Below are 19202 nucleotides of genomic sequence, written 5' to 3'. Positions count from 1 at the left end.
CCACGCCGAGGACAAGGAGAAGTCACAGTGCAGGACAGTATCCATACTAGAGCCACAGAGCCAGGAACTGATCCGGACAGAGCTAAGTTGCGGGAGCCTATGAACTTTGTCTCGCAGTGCAGGTGTCAGCAGGGAACCCTCAGCATTCCACTCATCCCAGGTAACAAAGTCTGGGGCCTGTGTCACTCATTAAAAGGGTTCAGCCAAATCTAGTGGGTATAAGGTGGTCTGAAGACTAAAGTCAAAGGTCAATACACGGGCACAGGTGTTCTTCATATTCTTATTCTTCTTACAAGTATTCTACCTCATCCTCCAACATCCCAGCATAGCACAATACTACATGAGTTGAGACTCTCACAGCATCCTCCTCTCTGCTACTCTACTTCTTGTTTTACACCGCACAACTCAACCAAAACGACTATCTCCTACACTGCACTTATCCTACAGATCTGGTCGTCCTCTTATCAAGTGTTTATTGGAACTTTGTAAAGTGTATCTCAGAGACGTTCTGTATTACCTGCTGCACATTTACAAGTAGTAAACCAACTCAACGTTATTTCAAGAGTCTGTGATTTTTCACCAACAACAACACAGTACACACACCGCAACCTTGGGACATTCTCCCCTTTCTGTGAGTGGAGGGTCACTATACCAATCTGGCCATCCGTGACTATATCATCCGTGACTGCATCATCCCAAGGGACCCGGTAGCATCCTGGCAGGAAACTGACCACAGGGGAAAAGGGTACCGCCGACCTCCTAAAATAAAAGCAGGCGTGCTAGCACACCTGTGTGCCCACCAGGTACTGGCATCACGTGACAACACTTTAAGGTCCGGCTGTATCTCGGCCATGCACCATAGAAGTGGTGTCACACTACAATACCTAGCAAGTGACTAGCCGCTCCTCCGATATAACATCACACCGGGGGTACACCACACATGCAGAGGAAGATGCAAGGGACAGATAAATAGGCAAATATTCACATAATTTATGTATAATCACTTGTTTTGTGTATTAATTATTTGCATCATGGCCTTATGCCCTGCTCCCGCCAGAGCAGTGGGGAGAGGTCGGGACAGTGGGTGTGGACGCATTTTTAGAAATAAGAGAGTGAAATGTACACCAGGTTTCACTGCTTGAGTACAGAAAAGTTCTGGTGTGCATTGGGATTTTGTGAGCCTGTGTGCCACCAGGTGCCACCATTTTTAAAGAGAATCTGACAAAACCTGGACCCTATGTATTGACAGTGTAGCGTCGGTGACTGGCCCCTTGTGAGCATGGTGCCTTTTGTGAATGCAAGCCGTGCAGTAGATTCTGGGCAATCTTGGGTCTCGTACTGTAATCAAGAGTCGAAGAGGAGTAGGGGGTCCTCACCACTACTTTCTCCTCCCTCTTTTTTATGCACATTTAGGGTATCTGCACACTACGGAAATGTGAAGTAAAATCTGTTGCGGAAGCCACTGCTCGCGCCCACTCATGGACTGTGGCACACAGGGTTCATTCTTTGGACGGAAAGCGGAATCCACTCGTGCATAAAATGGAGTCTATGACACGGGCAGAGACGCGCGTGTGCCACAGTCCGTGAGCGGCAGATTCCGTGACGGATTTTACGTCGCATTTCCGTAGTGTGCACGTACCCTTACTGCTGGCCGGCCCACAGCTTTGCACAGGCACCATAGGCAGGAGGAGCTGTGCATGCGCGTTAAGTGTCCTAACTGAAGGCATTGGCCTCAGTCCCCCAGCATGAAGTAGTGGTGATAAACGCTGAGCCACAAATTGTCTTTGACTCATGATTACAGTATGAGACCCAGGATTGCTCAGAATCTACTGCATGGACGAATTCACTAAAGGTACTATGCTCACAAGGGTCCTGCCACCTACATTGTCACCACATTGGGTCTAGTCCGGGTACTGACTGGTTCCTTTTAGGAATGCATGAAATGTCGGTCTTAATAAATCCCCCCGCAGAGTCCAGATTTATGCCCGCCACCTGCTATGACTGAACTTGACCTTATTTATTGTCATAGTTTAACTAGAAGCTGTAATTATTTAAAATAATGTAAAATGTAGCAATTCCAGCACGCATCCTTTCAAGGCTGGTTTTAAAATAAAAACAATAATCAAACTGGTTGCTATGAGCAACAGCTGCACTGTATCGTCCCATCTAGAATTATCTAGTAAAGCGCATAACCTGTTCCTGCCAGATAAAAACATAGGCAATAAAAACCATCAAATTAGACGTTTTGGATGATTGAGACTGCACCAAAGGCCAATTTTACACTGGTATAATACAGGCCATTTTTGTGTTTATATGTTGGCCAAAAATCCTGTATTCTAACCCGGACTTACAACATCACAGATCACCATGATCTCAATAGTTCAGATCCGTCAACCGTAGTCAGTCCATATTACACTACTGTAAAACCTACCTAATAGTCTTCTACTTATTGCAGCATGCCCATAAAACTTGGAGGAGTCCAGAAATGACTGACAAGGAACAACTGTGTATATGTCCTCTGGATATAATCCTATGATAATGGCTGATAATACAAAACAGCAGGGCTGTATACATCCGACAAGGCCAGGACCATTACGAAAACCATCTTAGACACCCAATGTACTTATGTGCTACGTTTGAGGTCCAATGTCTGAGGCATATCGAATGTAATAATGGTAGATAACAGAGAACAACAGTGAGTGAATGCTATATATGTCCAGCAAAGTCAGAATTTTTACAGAACCCTTCCCAAACAACTAGTGTCATTACATGACTATTTTTTTGGTCATATGGTTCAGGCATATAGAGGTTTATAAAGGACAGGCCACGCCAGATGTTATGGTCAAATGAAGCCGACACAGCAAAAAAATCTGCATTTCACTGATATTCTCTCTTTTTTGAAGTGGTAGGAGAAGGGGTTACCAAAAACAGGGTATAAGGCTACATGGCCTGACTATTAATGTATAAATGAGTTCAGATAAACATACTGCAGTTCTCTGGCAGGGGAGGGGTTAATGCAGCAGTGCTCTATACAAGAACATTTTGGGACATAGCGCATTCCTAGCAGGGAGACAGTTAAGTAAATGTTCCAGTATAGTAAAGGACACAACATAGGTGTCTATCGGAAATCAAGGCAATAGTCTGCAGGTCCATACAATGTTCAGTATCTTTCCCTCCTCCATCACTTCCTCCCTCCCCCTCCTCTTTTTCTTAGGCAGAGCTGGGGCACACGCTCTGGCCACTGTGCTTGACAAGGGGGAATCCAGAGACACAGCGAGTGATAGCTGTGCATCCCCCATGATAGAAAGAGAGGAGTGAGAGTGCCCCCTCCCACAGGCCAGCAGAGGAAGAAGAGAAGGGAAGAGAAGAAGGAATGTCGCAGAGGGCTGAAGCATCCAGCACTGAATCAGCTGTGTGCCAGCATCAGGACCAGAGAGGGAGAGATGAGGCCTGAGCTGTGTGTCTGCTCCTGGCTACCACAGGAGGGAGAAAGGCAAATGCTCAACACTGCACGGTGAGGGACATATTACATTGGAATACATAGAAAGGTAGGATTATTGGAGAGATGGAATGGGAGAAATGTGGAGCTGTAGAGGGAGAAAGCAAGAACACATGTACATATAGAGGTTGCAAGCAAATAGACATGATTATTATGTAAAGCATGCAAGGAAAAAAGAGGAAAAATATGGGACCCTGAGAGAAGGAAAGGGAAGGAAGACATTGTATAACAAATGATCCCATATATCGCCTATGCAAAGGTGAAGCTGGAGTTTCTGGAGAAATGGTGGAGGAGAAGGGCATGGAGAAAGGCTGAAGGAAAGGAGGTGACATTACTAACATATTATCTATCTATCTATATAGGTTGGAGAAACTGCTCTTCACTTATCCCAATCCCTGTAAACAACCCCCGCTGTTTTATATGGGATCTGGATTTGGACATATAAAGGAAACATTTCTTCTTCTGGTGGCCTTGTGAGAATTATTGGGAGGCAGAACTCCCTGGTCTGGATTGCGTGTAACACTGGGGTTGCCTGGATGTCATTTTCTAATCATCAGAGCTGAACAATAATAAAACACAGAAGGTCTCCCTCTGTCTTTTGCAGTTGCCAAGCATAGTCAGATCAGCCATCTCCATGACCAGGTAAGATACAGCTACATTCTCCCCTTCACACTCCTGGCAAAATGTGAAGGAGAGAAGGAGATGGAGGATTGGGGGTGGGGTGGAGAGAGAAGCAAAGTATACAGCATGGATGAGGGCATGGAGGAAAATGTAGAAGTCAATAGAAAAAAAAGATACATAATAATAATAATAATAATAATAATATTCTGCATCTGACAACCATTTGTAATACCCCCCCCCCCTGTTATTATAATGAGGCCATGCATGCTCCACTTAACCTCTCTACAGGAGGTCCTCCTATTTCTATAAATAATCTCTCACTGGAAATACATCACTTGCTTAGCATAAAGTCACACAATGATTGGACATTCACCAGGCTAAATATTTTGGGGGGACAGATTCTGTGTCTGGTAGGATGAATGGTAAGAAGGCATTACAGATTATATTATTTTGTGTGTGAATATATAGAATTTCTTGTGTGATATATATTGTTAATATGAGAACACAATATGGTTTATTCATAGACAACGTTTACCATATGCCACCTAACTAATGGATCCATGAATGTTTATTCTATACAATTTTTTCATTATTACTACAATTTTTGAGATGGAAGATCATTTTTCAGCATTTCAATCACATTTCCAGTGGACTTAAAATGATTACAATAACACGCCAGACCCCCAAAATAAAAACTCCAGCCTAGATAGACATCAATTGTATACAGACAAACACAGTATACAGACCCTAGGCCAGAACATTCCTGTATACTATCCACAGTCCAGACCCCGCCCCCAATATACCGACCTAAGACTAGAACCCTTCTGTTTATACATCCCAGACCAGTATACAAATGATAGAGACCATTCCTGTATACCTCAGATACTCACCTCCCCCCATTCCTGCTTTCCTCTACTCTTGGGTATCAGACTCAATACATTATCTGCAGAGGCACCCAAGAGTAGAAAAAAAAACATGAATGGGGAGAGGTGAGTATGTGGGACACTGAGAAGAGAAGAGCTGGCAAGTATTAGTTTTAGTATACTGTACTTTCCAATCGGCCTCCAAAACATAATTAAAGGGCAACTCTAGCAAATGTTTTTTTTATTTTTTTCAAATTAACTGGTGTCAGAAAGTGATAGAGATTTGCAATTTACTTCTATTAAAAAAAAAGTCTTATCAGCTGCTGTATATCATAGACATAGATATGTAGGACATATAGCAGCTGATAAGTACCAGAAGACTTTTAATAGGAGTAAATTACAAATCTCTGGCAAATCTTTTCGCTGGAGTTCCCCTTTAAGGTATGCCAACACTTTAGGGCTGCACTGGTGTCTCTCTCAAGCATGGCCTGGCTTTGTGTATGGTCTTGGTTCCTATTCTGGCTTAGTCTTAGTCTCTCTCACCTGTTTTTTTAGCACAGTACATTGCATCGGATGTCTCACTTGGTCTTCTATGGTCTACCTAATTTCATTGTGCGTCCCAGTCCATCAAGTTCTAAGCCAACCTATTCCGATTCATCATACCTGTTGTGCATGCATACTCAACTGGTCTTGACCCCTGGTCTGTTCAGATGATGGATACTGACCTCTCCTCATTTTGTACATTTTGCAGATTTTGTTTCTTGTTGCCAGAGGGTACAGCCAGTCATGTAACTTCCTAGAATACTACACATGTCCAGTCCAAACCAATATAAATATCTGGTATCTGAAATTAATTCTGGGCATGTACAGAGGCACCTTATAGCTTTTTCTAGCGTTGTGTGTCAGATATATGCTCAGTGCTTTCTAACTAGTCAGGCAAACTGTCAAGGGAAGGGGGTTGCTCATGGGTACAAAATTAGGAAGTGCTAGACAGCACAGGAAAGTGGGGAGAGGATTATTTCCCTGATCAAAAATGGTGGGGCAGAATTGGGGAACACATTATAATATAATTCTACTTACATTTAACTCCAATTCAAAATCGTTCTGTGGTGTTATAGGAATGAACAACAACTTCCTATAGTAAATTACCTAATCCTTCATTCTGATAAATCTGGCATTATAATTGGATTGGAGCAGGATATTCCCCCTATTAATGTTAGTGGCTTTCTGGGTAACTACTATACTGCTTCTGTGTTACTCTGTCAAAGCTGCAGGCCTAATGGAGCGGGAATGACAAATTCCTGTTTAGATTGACTATTTCATGAGAAGATGGGAAAAGAGTAATTATTTTGCTACAGTATCTACTACTTTTAGGAAATGTATCACTTTGGATTGTGTTCTGAAGAATGTGGGCACATAATGCCATGAATGTAAAAAAGTCTAAACAGTACTTTATTGTTGTATACATCTTACCCTATTAGTGTATGTACGCTGTATATAATGAAAAAGTAGCTGCTATTGGAAAATATGATGTTAGTTTAAGGTATATAAATCTTGTTATTTTCATGCTATGACTATGTACTATGTTCTAATGCTTGGATTTTGAACTGTGACGGCTAAAAGGCTCCCGCATGTTTATAAACCTGCCTAACTAATTATAATTCACTTTTCCTCCTTTTCTATCAGTTGTAAGCACACGCATAGCGATAATGGTACAAATACAATGACAGTGATTAATACCTGAGTTTCTAGGCATAACAAAGTAAACCTAAACATCTTTTTAACCACTGGAGCTGCATCTGTGCTTACCTAGGTCTTTGTTATAGTCTATTGAACCCCTATACTCCACTGTCATTTATCTTGCCATTCTTGCTGCTTCTTACTTTTTCTCATCCAATGAGCTTTACCTTATGGGAGATGAGTGTAAAATTAATGGTCAGACAACTTTTCCCAAAAAATCCCCCCAATGTTGTCCAAGGACGGTCTGATATTGAAGCTTTGCATTATTCACTTATAGATGGCTTAGCTGTACTGCCAAATACAACCCATGGACTGCAGTTTGGCTTTTCTGGAACATAAGAAAACCTTTTCTCAGACCACCCTTGGATACTTTCTGCAATATTCACACTCATTGACATAACTACACGTAGTGACCTGTATATACGGCCATAACAATAAATCCATGACTCTCCTTGTGCCATCAAAACATCTCTAAGCCATCATGGACTTAAGAGCAATATAATAGTAGGTACAGACACCCTGCCTACAGCAGTGTGTTAGTTACTTGTTAGTATGCAATAGTTGTAATAAAATCAGTTTGTCAGGCACAGCACTAGGGGCCTAACCCCAGGCCCATGTGCATCCTGTGCATCATGCTTGTACTGTCAGAGGGGCTTTCAGTTGCTTAGAGCTTGTGACAGCCTTCTTTTGTGAGCTGTACTGCTTAATGGGAGCAGTCGGCTCCCCTACATGTCATACAACATTGCAGGAAACCACCAGTATGAAGCTTCTGGTTTCTGACATTGTTGGATCAACTCACTTCTTGCTCCTGCCTGTCTGAAGCCGAAGATTTCCAGCCTTCTCTTTTTTTCCGCCCTTTCACTTCTGATGACTTCTAGTTATAGGAAAGGTAGTATTATCATTAGCAGTATTATCAGCAAGCACTGGAAAATCTACAGAAAAGCTGACAAGGCAGGTAGATAATGTGGGTGTATAAAGCTGAACATACATTTTAGTTAGCTGTTCATTTGGCCAACAGCTATCTCTCCCGATCCCCCCATATACAGTACATGCACACTAGGATTCGGGCATATAGAAATCTAACACATTCAAACATTTGCTATCTTGACATAGAAAAGGCCCCCATAGACATTCATTCCTTATCAAGAGCCATATAACCTAAGATCAGTACAAATCCTGCCCTCCTACCTCTAATAGACAACTACTACCCATTACTGTACATCCTGTCATGGGAGCCCATTGCTTATGAATACGGAGGACTCTAGTGTGTGCAGATCATTGATACGGCTCTAATGCTTCACTTGAAAAACTGAGATTTTATGAAAACTACTGCATAATGATAAGCAATGGACAAACTGCTTAGGGTATCTGTTATTACTTTATGCTGCCTTCTTATATGCCTGTAGACATAGTCCCTTGATAAAACGTTTTACATTTAAAAGTCCTGGAAAGAAAAACATTAAAGGGAAGTTTTTATGTTAAACGTATTTTATAAGAAATTATTATTATTATTTTTTAATTTCCATTTTACTTTGTGTTTTATAAAATAATCCTGAAACACTGCAGTTTTAATTTCCAACATTAGGTTGAAACACAGCTGGAACTTCCTGTTCTGTCTTTGTTAATAAGCAGAAGGCTGCTGTATATTGATCTGTACAGCATTACAGTGACAGGTGACACCAGTAGATAGACAATATAAGACAATAGTATAAGACAATAAAAGCCCCATTATAAGACAATAGCAGCTCCTTATGAAATGACCTTTTCAAAGGTCATAGAGTACGTGCAGTAATGTTTTACGTTCATCTCAAGTGATCAGGTCCTGCCTATTGTTGTTAATGTCCATTGGGTTTGCGGTAAAGCATGTCACTAAATGCTGTTAAAAACTGCTCAGACAAGATCAGAAAATAGAAAAAGAGTGGAATAAAAGAACATAATTCAATATCTGTCTTTACTGATTAAATGAATATGTAGGGGATACATGCCCTTTATAGTCTTGCAAGTTGGTAGATGGGGCCTGAATGGATAAGCCTTTTTTTCTCAGTACATGATCAAGACTAAAGAGATGGAAAATATAGAGGCTTCTTGTCATGTACTTATTTGGCCCAGTCATTTAGTCATAACAATTTATCCCTTGTTAAAGCTGCTCAGATCTATATACTTTTATACAATTTCTGTTCACTTGCCATCTTGAACAGATAAAAGGTCTTGTGACTGCATAATATGTGAGGAGTTATCGGATTAGTGTGCAGATGTCTGGAGGGTCAGATTGCAGGCAGACCAGCATGTCTCTGGTCTTATTTTGAAATGAGTTTGATGGACAACTGGTAAGCAAGTAAGGGCCCTATTACACGGGACGATTATCGAGTAAAAAATCGTTAAATCGTTCGTATTTAAACGATAATCGTTCTGTGTAACAGTCGTTAATCGTTGATTTAGATCCTAAAATTATCGTTAGTCGTTCACTGTAATTCCACATTTGTTCGCTCAAGTTCCGCATTTTTTCACTAATCGTTCAGTGTAATTGCACATTGCCTATTGTTTTGCTGGGATCAGGAATAAATGATCACAGTAACAATCACAATAACGATCGTAGTAACGATCGTAACTAACGATTATCGTTCTGTGTAATATGGTGAACGATTTCAGGTTAACGATAAACAATCTCGTTTGCGATCGTTTAGTCGTTAATCGTTAAAAATCATTCCATGTAATAGGACCCTAAGAGATGATCATGAAACAAAGACAGTAGAGGACCAAGGGAAAGGTAGACTAGCTGGTCAGCAGGCTTAAGAATGAATTGTAGGGGTAGGCTACGTTCACACAGAGCAAAAGGAGCAGATTACGCAAGGAAATATTTCCGCCTGAAATCAACTGACGCTGAATTCCGAGCAGAATATAAGCAGAATGTAAGCAGAATCCCTGCGTATTCTGCTAGGAAAGTGTTCAGCTCGTAATCAGCTCTTGACAAATTCAGCGCGGAATACTCGAGGAATCCGCGCTGAATCCGCATGCATTCAGCGCTGAAATTCAGCGAGTATTTGGTGAGTAAACTAGACTATACCAGAACATATACTAGAATCCTCCTCCCCCCCCCTTTTCCCCATTTCCGCGCTGATTCAGCGAGTAATTTCCGCTTGTATTACGCTTGTATTCCGCGCTGAATACGCGCGTATTCCGCGCTGAAACAGAAAATCAGAGCCCCATTGATTTGTATAGGCTTCCGCTAGCGGAAGAATGAACATGTTCATTCTTCTGGCAGAAAGCGGATTAGTTCAGTGCGGAAATTCCACTGTGTGAACTGCAGAGCAGAATTTCCATTCAACACAATGGAAATTAGCTCTGCACCTATTTTAACGGCTGAAATTTCAGCGCTGATTCAGTGCAGAAATTCAGCTGCTTTTGCTCAGTGTGAACGAGCCCGAAAACTGGGTTAGAGAAAAGGCTACAGAGTAGGCAGTAGTCAGATCAGGAAATTGTAGCACCACATGGATGATGTAGAAGAAATTTTGGTTGAACCAAGACTGAGAATAAAGTTAATTCAGTTAAAGCTTTTGAGCTGAAGGAGACAGAAGGTGGTAAGATCATGCATGTGTGGTTTGAAGGACAGGGCAAAATAAAAGGTTGCCCCCTACAGCGTAACACTCACTTTGGTGTAGATCTAAAGGCTCTATCTGCAGGGATGCTCCTGAGATCAGAAGGTTGATGATCCTTCCTTTTTAACAGCTAGTTCATATCATAGCTCAAATCCCTACTACCCTGTTTCCCCGAAAATAAGACATCCTCCGAAAATAAGGCATAGTAAAGGATTTACAGGATAACATAAAAAGAGGCATCCCCCTGAAAGTAAGGCATCCCTCAAACATAAGAACCCCGCCGCCATCCTCCACCACCAGGGTCTGGTTATTCTGGTTTGTGATGACAACTGCTATACAGGATATAATAAATGTCAACATTTTTTTGTTCATTTTTTTGTGAATTCTTCATGGAAAAATAAGACATCCCCTGAAAATAAGACATAGACCATTTTTGGGAGCAAAACTTAATATAAGACACTCTCTTATTTTCAGGGAAACGTGGTGTTAGTTCACCCAACCATTTGCCATTAAATTGAAATATATTTCATTGTTTTAAATGTGATTTTGCTCCTCTTGATATGCCATAAATGTTACAGATGATAACAGATGGTGGACAATATGGGCCATGTATTAACCCGGTGTTGTGCTGTAGTGTTAGGGTACTTTTACCAGGACCAATCATTGGGTAAAAGAGTGTTCCTAGAAAAATTATGGCATGGCCCAGCATCAGTAAGCAATGGTTGAAGCACACAGTTTACTGTTAAAATTGACTGACCTATTAAGGTAATCATTCTTGAGTGTAGAGTTTGTTAGGAGGTAGAGATTAGCCTCTATGAAGACTTGAATATGCACTTAGGTGCAAGATCTAGGGGCACAGTGGATCTACAGGTCATTGCTGTGGTTTTCCAACTTGGTACAAGTTGGACCCTCCATAGGTTGCAACAAACATGTGTCTAGATGTAGACTTTATTGGTTAGTTTGGGACAGTGTTTTCTTTTCAGTATTACATAATGTTATGAAGAGATCTATAATGATATAACAAGACATGGCAAAAACTGCAAGATACAAAGTGAATACATTACGTTAGCCTGAGGTTGTAAACTGTAGGGAAGGCAATGGCATCACCATATGTAATTAGTATCTATTTAAGGGAAAATTAGAGGTGCAGACCCTGATAAGCAGTAGTCTCCCTTTAAGGATCTCTTGACGGGTGGTCTAGGAGTGCCTGCCTACCAGGATCCGCATATACTTTTCCTTTCAATACAGCGTGGGAATGTAATTGTTTTTAGCATACTGGTGACTACATTCTATGTATTTTTGTAATGAATATACAATTTACATTCTCTGGATATGAATTGCAGTTGTTGACTGCTGAGTTGTAACAAACATAACTCTATGGGGGAGATTTATCAAAATGATGTAAAGTAGAATTGTTTTAGTTGCCCCTAGCAACCAATCAGATTCCACCTTTCATTTTCCAAAGAACCTGTGAGGAATCAAAGGTGGAATCAGATTGGTTGCTAGGGGCAACTAAGACAATTCTACTTAACACCAGTTTGAAATGTGTACTGTGTGTGGACTTGATTAGCAAGTAAAGTTGAATCTTATGTACATTTTGTAGACATTGGGGGAAATTTATCAAGGGTTTTGCACCTATTTTTAGGTGAATAATTGTAATAATAATAATATAATAATTTTTCACCCATTTATGGTCTATTTATACCCCAGTATTCAACAGGCAAATAATTTTTAGATGTGACTTTTTTACTCTGCCTGTTTTGATTTTTCACCCAAAAGTTTCCATAATCCAGGATTAGCGCCCAATCTATCATTTGCGACTTTTTAGAAAGTTGAACAAACAGGTGCAGACCTACATCTGTTCAGTACCAGGTGAATATGCGTGCGCATTTTTTGCATTTTTGCGAATTTTTCTGCAACTTTTTACTTAGATGCATTCACTATGGCAGTGTTAAATCTTAATAAATCAGTCACAAAATATTGGAAAAAAAATATCCACCAATCCTCATTTGAATAGTTACACATATTAGACTCCTTTGTAAATGTCTCCCATTGTTTTAATTCTTCAACTCCGAATATAACTCTTGATTTGCTTTCTGTGTACAGTATAGTGTCAGCTGAGGTGGTGTACAATGACTGTTTTCTCTTTAACTTAAAAAATTAAATTAAATAATAATGAAAAAATTTTATACCTTTACCTTCAATTTAAATTCTTATTTCCTTTTTACAGGTAGCAACACTTAAAATCTTCATGACTTGCACAACCCTGCCTCCTAAACTTCTTGTGCATCTTCAGCATCCACTATTAAACAGTTACAGTTTTGCATCATCTGTCTACCAACTTTATAGTACGCTATCCCAGGATTAGTTTTATTTGACATTTATTAGCCCTCCTAAAAAGGAGGCTGGGCAGTGTTGTGTGTAGCTGTGTAAAGGGAGGGGGTGCAGGGCAAGAGGGGGGTTAGACGTTAAGATGCAGAGCTCCCCCCAGAGGAGAGAAGCTGTAGAGGAGGCTGGAGGCCTCTCTCTGAATCATGTGCTCTCGGGGGGTGGGGAAGACCACGGAGCAAGGGGGACGCAGCTGCAGAGCTGGGGAGAGGGAGAGAATTCGAGGGAGAGTCCGGGCTGTAATTGGTCAGCTAGAAGGAATCTTACGGGATCTCAAGGAAGTGGCCAAAGAACTGAGAGAGGTAAGTGTACATTTTTTTACTCCAAAAATCCATCAGACTGTATCTTTATTTATTTTGCTTGAGTTTATGTTTGTATTCATACATGTAGTAACACGATATCACTGTACACTCCAGCACCACATGCCATTTTACATCTAGTAATATAGAGGCTCTCAAGCCCAATGAAAAATATGAAAAATCTGTAAGGCTGGTTTCACACTGAATAAACATTTTGCTAAAAAACCAAAACAAACGCCATGGAATTTTTTTTTTTTTTTTAGCAAATACGCTTCAGCCAGAAGTTAGCTTTAAGTCAATGGAATTTTATAAAATGCCATACTTCCCTTTTTTTACTGTGGCGTTTATCTCTCCTGTCTGCTGTTTTTTTGTATTGGTCTGTGGCGGTATTTCCAAAACGCAACATGGTGAGGATTTTGTGTTTTTTTTTCTACATACTGTAGTGTTTCTCTCCCATAGAGAGCATTGTAATTTCTTCTGTTTATTACAAAAATATCAAAGGCAAAAAAAATGGCAGGAAAAAAAGCCAAGGTAATCTTTGGCAGTTTTTCTGGCGTTTTATTTTTTATTTTTTTGGAGGCCAAACTAATTCGTCTAATTCTTCATGAGAGACCACTAATATAATTTGTGCCCACTAATATATGTTAAGCCATAAAGTAAGGGCATAACTATATACAGCACCACAGAATGAAATACTTATAAATGCTCCCCAACACTTCCTTAGCTATTTTGCTGATGCAACTATCCTAGGCTTTAGGCTATGTTCACACTACGTAAAATAACGGCCGTTGTTTTCACCGGCCGGACTTTTGCAACTAAAACTACGGCCGTAGAATTACGATCGTACAGGCCGTGAAACTATGGCCGTTGTTTAATTTTGATTCCTAGCATGTTTATAAACAGGATGAAACAGGTCATGTACTTTAAATACTGCGCCCAGCCCGAGAAACCACTCAGAAATTTTTTTACATCAAAATCAAGTTTAATTCGGCAGACATAAGTTTTACATTCGCACCCGCATTGAAATCTACGGCCGTTGTTGCAGTATTACCGTCCGGAAATAATTGACATGTTCATTTTTCACGGGGCTGTATAAACAACGGCCGTTATCTGATACGTAGTGTGAATTCAACGGCTGTAGTTACATTGCATTGCAGTCATTATAGGGACCTCAAAACAACGGCCGTAGTTTTGCGGCGCGAACAATGACCGTTATTTTACGTAATGTGAACATAGTCTTAAAGCGGCACCAAAGAACATGCTAACAGGCTGCAGTAGCTGTGTCCCTCAGTAGTATATGGCAGTTATTTTTGCCCCTCTCCTCCCCCGAATTGTTTGTAAAATTGCTAAATGCTCTTATGCAAATTACTTGCTTAAGAGCATTTAGGGCGTTGCTCGGGGCCCGCCCAGACCGCCCCCACCCGTCCCACCCACTATGCATATTCATATATGCATAGTGGGCTGTATAAATGGCGGCTGCGAAGGGAAGCAGTCCCGTCGGAGACGGGCTGCTTCCTTCGCATGCGTGAATCCCCCGGGCCGCCGCTGACCCTCCTTATACATACCTTATACGTACCTCCTGAGAGATCTCGGAGAGGTTCGGCGGCGGCCCTGCTTCCCTGCGCAGGCGCCGTGTATAGAGTCCCCTATGCGTATATGAATATTCAATATTCATAGTGGGGGGGGGGGGGCTGGGCAGGGTGCACCGATGCTCCCCGGCCCCGAGCAACGTCCTAAATGCTCTTAAAAGGAGAAGTCCGGCCAAAAGTATTTTTTAATATGTTATTACTTATGGAAAGTTAGACACATTTCTAATGTACATTAATTATGGGAAATTCACATATACTGCTATTTCCCTTAATTTATTAGATCATGGAGTGTTAGAATTCTCTCAGAAACCGTGACATCACGACGACGGGTGTAATTCCTATGGAGTGTCCAGCAGGGGGAGCACTATATATAGAAGTCAATGAGTACCGTTGACTTCTATATATAGTGAGCCCCTGCTGGACACTCTATTGAACCAATGGATGTTTATGTAAAAATGTTATGTACAGTACGTTTTGATTGAATACATTTATGGAATACTTTGGGGAGCAAGTGTCCTTGCTCCCCAAAGTATCCCATAAATGTATTCAATAAATACATTTGGAGGGCACAGAGCAGGGAGGGAGAGAGGTGCCTGTGCATCTACCTCCCCCCTCCCTCCCTGCTCGGTGCTGGGCACATATACACAGTACTACTCCCCCATCCTCTGCTCATAGTATGAGCAGAGGATGGGGGAGTAGTACCTGTGCTATCCCCATTACGCCACCGCTGCACAGCTGCTCATCACAAGGGCTTCATCATGCCCCCTCCGCTGCTCCCCCTCCGGCCAGTGGCGGCGGGATAGTTAGAAATTGGAAACTGGAAGGAGGGGGAGCAGCAGAGGGGGCATGATGAAGCCCTTGTGATGAGCATCTGTGCAGCGGTGGCGTAATGGGGATAGCACAGGTACTACTCCCCCACCCTCAGCTCATACTATGAGCAGAGGATGGGAGTAGTAGTACTGTGTATATGTGCCCAGCACTGAGCAGGGAGGGAGGGGGGAGGTAGATGCACAGGCACCTCTCTCCCTCCCTGCTCTGTGCCCTCCAAATGTATTCATTGAATACATTTATGGGATACTTTGGGGAGCAAGGACACTTGCTCCCCAAAGTATTCCATAAATGTATTCAATCAAAACGTACTGTACATAACATTTTTACATACACATCCATTGATTCAATAGAGTGTCCAGCAGGGGCCCACTATATATAGAAGTCAATGGTACTCATTGACTTCTATATATAGTGCGCCCCCTGCTAGACACTCCATAGGAATTACACCATTCGTCGTGATGTCACGGTTTCTGAGAGAATTCTAACACTCCATGATCTAATAAATTAAGGGAAATAGCAGTATATGTGCATTTCCCATAATAAATGTTCATTAGAAATTTGTCTAACTTTCCATAAGTAATAACATTTTAAAAAATACTTTTGGCCGGACTTCTCTTTTAAGCAAGTAATTTGCATAAGAGCATTTAGCAATTTTACAAACAATGCGGGGGAGGAGAGGGGTTAAACTTCCTGCCATATACTACTGAGGGACACAGCTACTGCGACATATCAGCAGGTTCTCTTGGAAGAACCTGCTGATAGTGCCGCTTTAATGCTTTTTCCCTACCCCTGATGGTTTCAGTTAGCCTTGTTCTGTTCCTGCGCTCTCCTTCCTTCTTGCTGTGGCTCCCTTATGACTGTTCTCTATTTTATAGCTGCTTAGTTATTTCTTCTTTATTCCAAATAGCCCTTAGGAGCATAGTAATACAAAGTACACGTGCACACATATACTGTAGTTATTATTAACTATAAACCTAATTAAGAATTTACCATTAAACTGCATGAACTGATATGATATAAGTGTTCCATAAAAGCCATTGTATGCCCACCCTGCTGCAACATACTGGCATAAAAACGCAACTGTTTATTTTCAATGACATGAAGATGAGGGGTTGACTAAAACACTTGTCCATAATATATGTATGGTTTCCATGGAAATGATAGTTTAAGATCAGCAGATATTTTCAGATGAGCAGTAGATACAAGCGTGAATCTCCTGTTTATATGCAAGTAGATTAAAGGGAACCTGTCACCTGGCATTACGGCACTGAGCCCGCCCGACCCCTGGTGGAGCACCGGATACTTACCCTTTCCTGCAAGTCCCGCTCCTGGACGGAGATATCGGCGCCGGAAGGTGAGCGCGTGCTGTATGCAAATTACCAGAGATGAGCCGTCATTCTCTATGGGTGTCAGACTCATCTCTGCAGAGCGTGCGCTCGGCTTCCAAAGGCGATATCTCCATCCCGGGACCAGTTCCAGGAACGAGACTTGCAGGAAAGGGTAAGTATCCAGGGCTCCACCGGGGGGGTCGGACGGGCTTTGCACAGTAATGCCGTGTGACAGGTTCCCTTTAACTCTATATATTAATTTCATTCACAAATGTGAAAGAAAGGTTAAACCAAATATTTAGGACCCTAGTGCTTTGTATTATAGGAATTTGGTATAAGAATAGATCTCTCTAGAACCTGTTTAGAGCCTTTACAAAGCACAATAATTGATTGCTGTATAGGGTGGCCATTGTTTAGACAGGGTGGTCAACAATAACAATCATTTTTCCATCTGCAAAAAAGGATCAAATCAGCCGATGAGTGGACGTTTCATCTGCTTTTTATATATTTCAAAAATATTGAGTACAGTTAGGCAACAGACATATAATGCTACATCAAAACTAGAATACCAGTACAAATGTTTTTTAAAAAGTGTGAGCCTTTTGTTGTGATAATATTTATTTCATGACAACAGCCATGTAACACAGTGTATGTATGTTTTAGGTGGTGGAGCAGATAGACAGACTTACTTCGGACTTTGAGTTTGAGCTGGACGCTGATGACTGGACCCCAGGGACTGTAAGCAGCACATCAAGCAGTGAAAAAGGAGGTCCTTTGTGTGACCTGGGACCCCTGGATTTCCTGAGTTCAGACAGCTGGGAATTCTGTTCTTTTCTAGAAGCCTCCACCCCTTCTGACTCTGGAGATGGCTCAGACCGTCCTCCTGACTTTAGGCTACTTAATGGTGGAGCTACACCCAATGGTCCAGATTCTTCTAGTGAAGAAGCTCCTGTCCCGCCGCAGAAGTCCGTACCAACAAGAACCCCTGGCTCCAGAGACCGAGTTAGGTTCAGTGACAAAGTTCTGTACCATGCACTATGTTGTGATGACAGTGAAGACCCCCCCTATAGCCAAGACACTCCTCGAGAACCTCCTAGGCCTGCTGTACCTTGTAATGTTATAAGAAGCAGTAAAGGAGGAATGACTGGAGTCAAGAGGGGCACAAGGAACTGCAGCACCCAGACTGTGTGTGACAAGAGCACCCAGACTGTGTTACCATATGTGCCAAAAAAAGGGAAGAAGGAACAGAGCTGAAGACTGAAATGGGGTCTAATACATAGAAAATAGTAAAAGAAAATATAGCTATAGAAACATTTGAGACAGTTGTTAAATTGTTAAAAGATATATATATATATATATATATATATATATATATATATATATATATATATATATATATTTCTTGAGCAGGTGAATGAGTGGAATGTTTGAATGGATGAAATGGCAGATCTGAAGGGTTTTTATGCATAGAAAAAAGCAGTGTGAACAACTGATTAAATAGGTGTCATGTTGACATCTCTGCACACTAATATAATATGGGCAATATATGGTGCACTTTTTAACCTTTTCGTATAAACTGGGGGGCACTAGAGTGGGGCCCTTCATAACCCACCCTGTAACCTCACATCTCCTACTGTGACCTCACATGTCTTTCTGTCCCTGCGCCAGCAAAATCTTCACCTCACATGTATACAATTAAAGAGGATAAATAGCAAGTCTAAAGTGTAACGTGTCTTTGTCTCTTCCAGCATAGTAAATCATTAGCCCTATATGTAGTACTAATATATAAAGGGCTACTGCAATAACATAGGCTCATTGTATTAGAAGGAAAAAGCTTTCATCAAAACCACTATCCAATATCTGGGGGGTGATTGCTCTCCAAAGGTCAATGTACTTTCTGCTGCAACATACCAATCTCATAGCAGCAATGCATTTCCAGACTATTAACCTTCAAACATCCCACTTACCATATAGCTCTGTCCTCCAGAGAAATTGAAAGTAAAGATGCATGCAAGATAATGAGATTAGCAGTAGAAATCAGGTAATAAATTAATTGAATTGCTATGTACATACACTATTTTTCTATCACAGTCCAGATAACCAAATGTGTATACATTTATGGTACATAAACTGTATGTCATGCAATAAGGGAGGCCAAGGTAGGTGGCACTATTATACAATGACTGGCACTATTATCTGGTGATATATGTATTACAAACGGTCTACACATGGTCATTAGTGAAGCATCCAGACAAAAATTATATGCTCATTTTCTTCCATTTTAAATAAGAGAATTTGCCAAGCATTTAAAAATGGCTGTATGTGTCAAACGTTTGCAAATTGTTGTGCATTCACTTCGTTGCTCAAAAATTTGCAACTTTAAATTTTAATGTATGCTTACTTTTACAACTTACATTTATGGATTCTTGTTTGTGTAAGTGTAATTTA

The 19202-nt window shown here is 41.1% G+C and overlaps 1 protein-coding gene across 4 annotated transcripts in view; it reads left to right on the top strand.

Annotated features, from left to right (window-relative positions):
- The window catches only part of INSYN1 (inhibitory synaptic factor 1), a 41136-nt gene extending 22677 nt beyond the window's left edge, over positions 1-18459 (top strand). Inside the window, exons 1-4 of one of the 4 annotated variants that reach the window (XM_069956361.1) lie at positions 3265-3514; positions 3862-4141; positions 12550-13009; positions 17418-18459. In XM_069956361.1, the coding sequence (XP_069812462.1) occupies positions 12854-13009; positions 17418-18008 (747 nt within the window). In that variant the 5' untranslated portion in view covers positions 3265-3514; positions 3862-4141; positions 12550-12853 and the 3' untranslated portion in view covers positions 18009-18459. Of the gene's footprint in view, positions 1-3264; positions 3549-3861; positions 4142-12549; positions 13010-17417 lie in introns of those variants that run through there. The other 3 variants (XM_069956362.1, XM_069956363.1, XM_069956366.1) reach the window with 3 other exon arrangements.
- The last annotated feature ends 743 nt before the right edge of the window (positions 18460-19202 follow it).

Source organism: Dendropsophus ebraccatus, chromosome 1 (assembly GCF_027789765.1).
Source record: "Dendropsophus ebraccatus isolate aDenEbr1 chromosome 1, aDenEbr1.pat, whole genome shotgun sequence".
In the NCBI taxonomy this organism is placed as follows: domain Eukaryota; kingdom Metazoa; phylum Chordata; class Amphibia; order Anura; family Hylidae; genus Dendropsophus; species Dendropsophus ebraccatus.
This window is presented reverse-complemented; position numbering and strand designations above follow the sequence as displayed.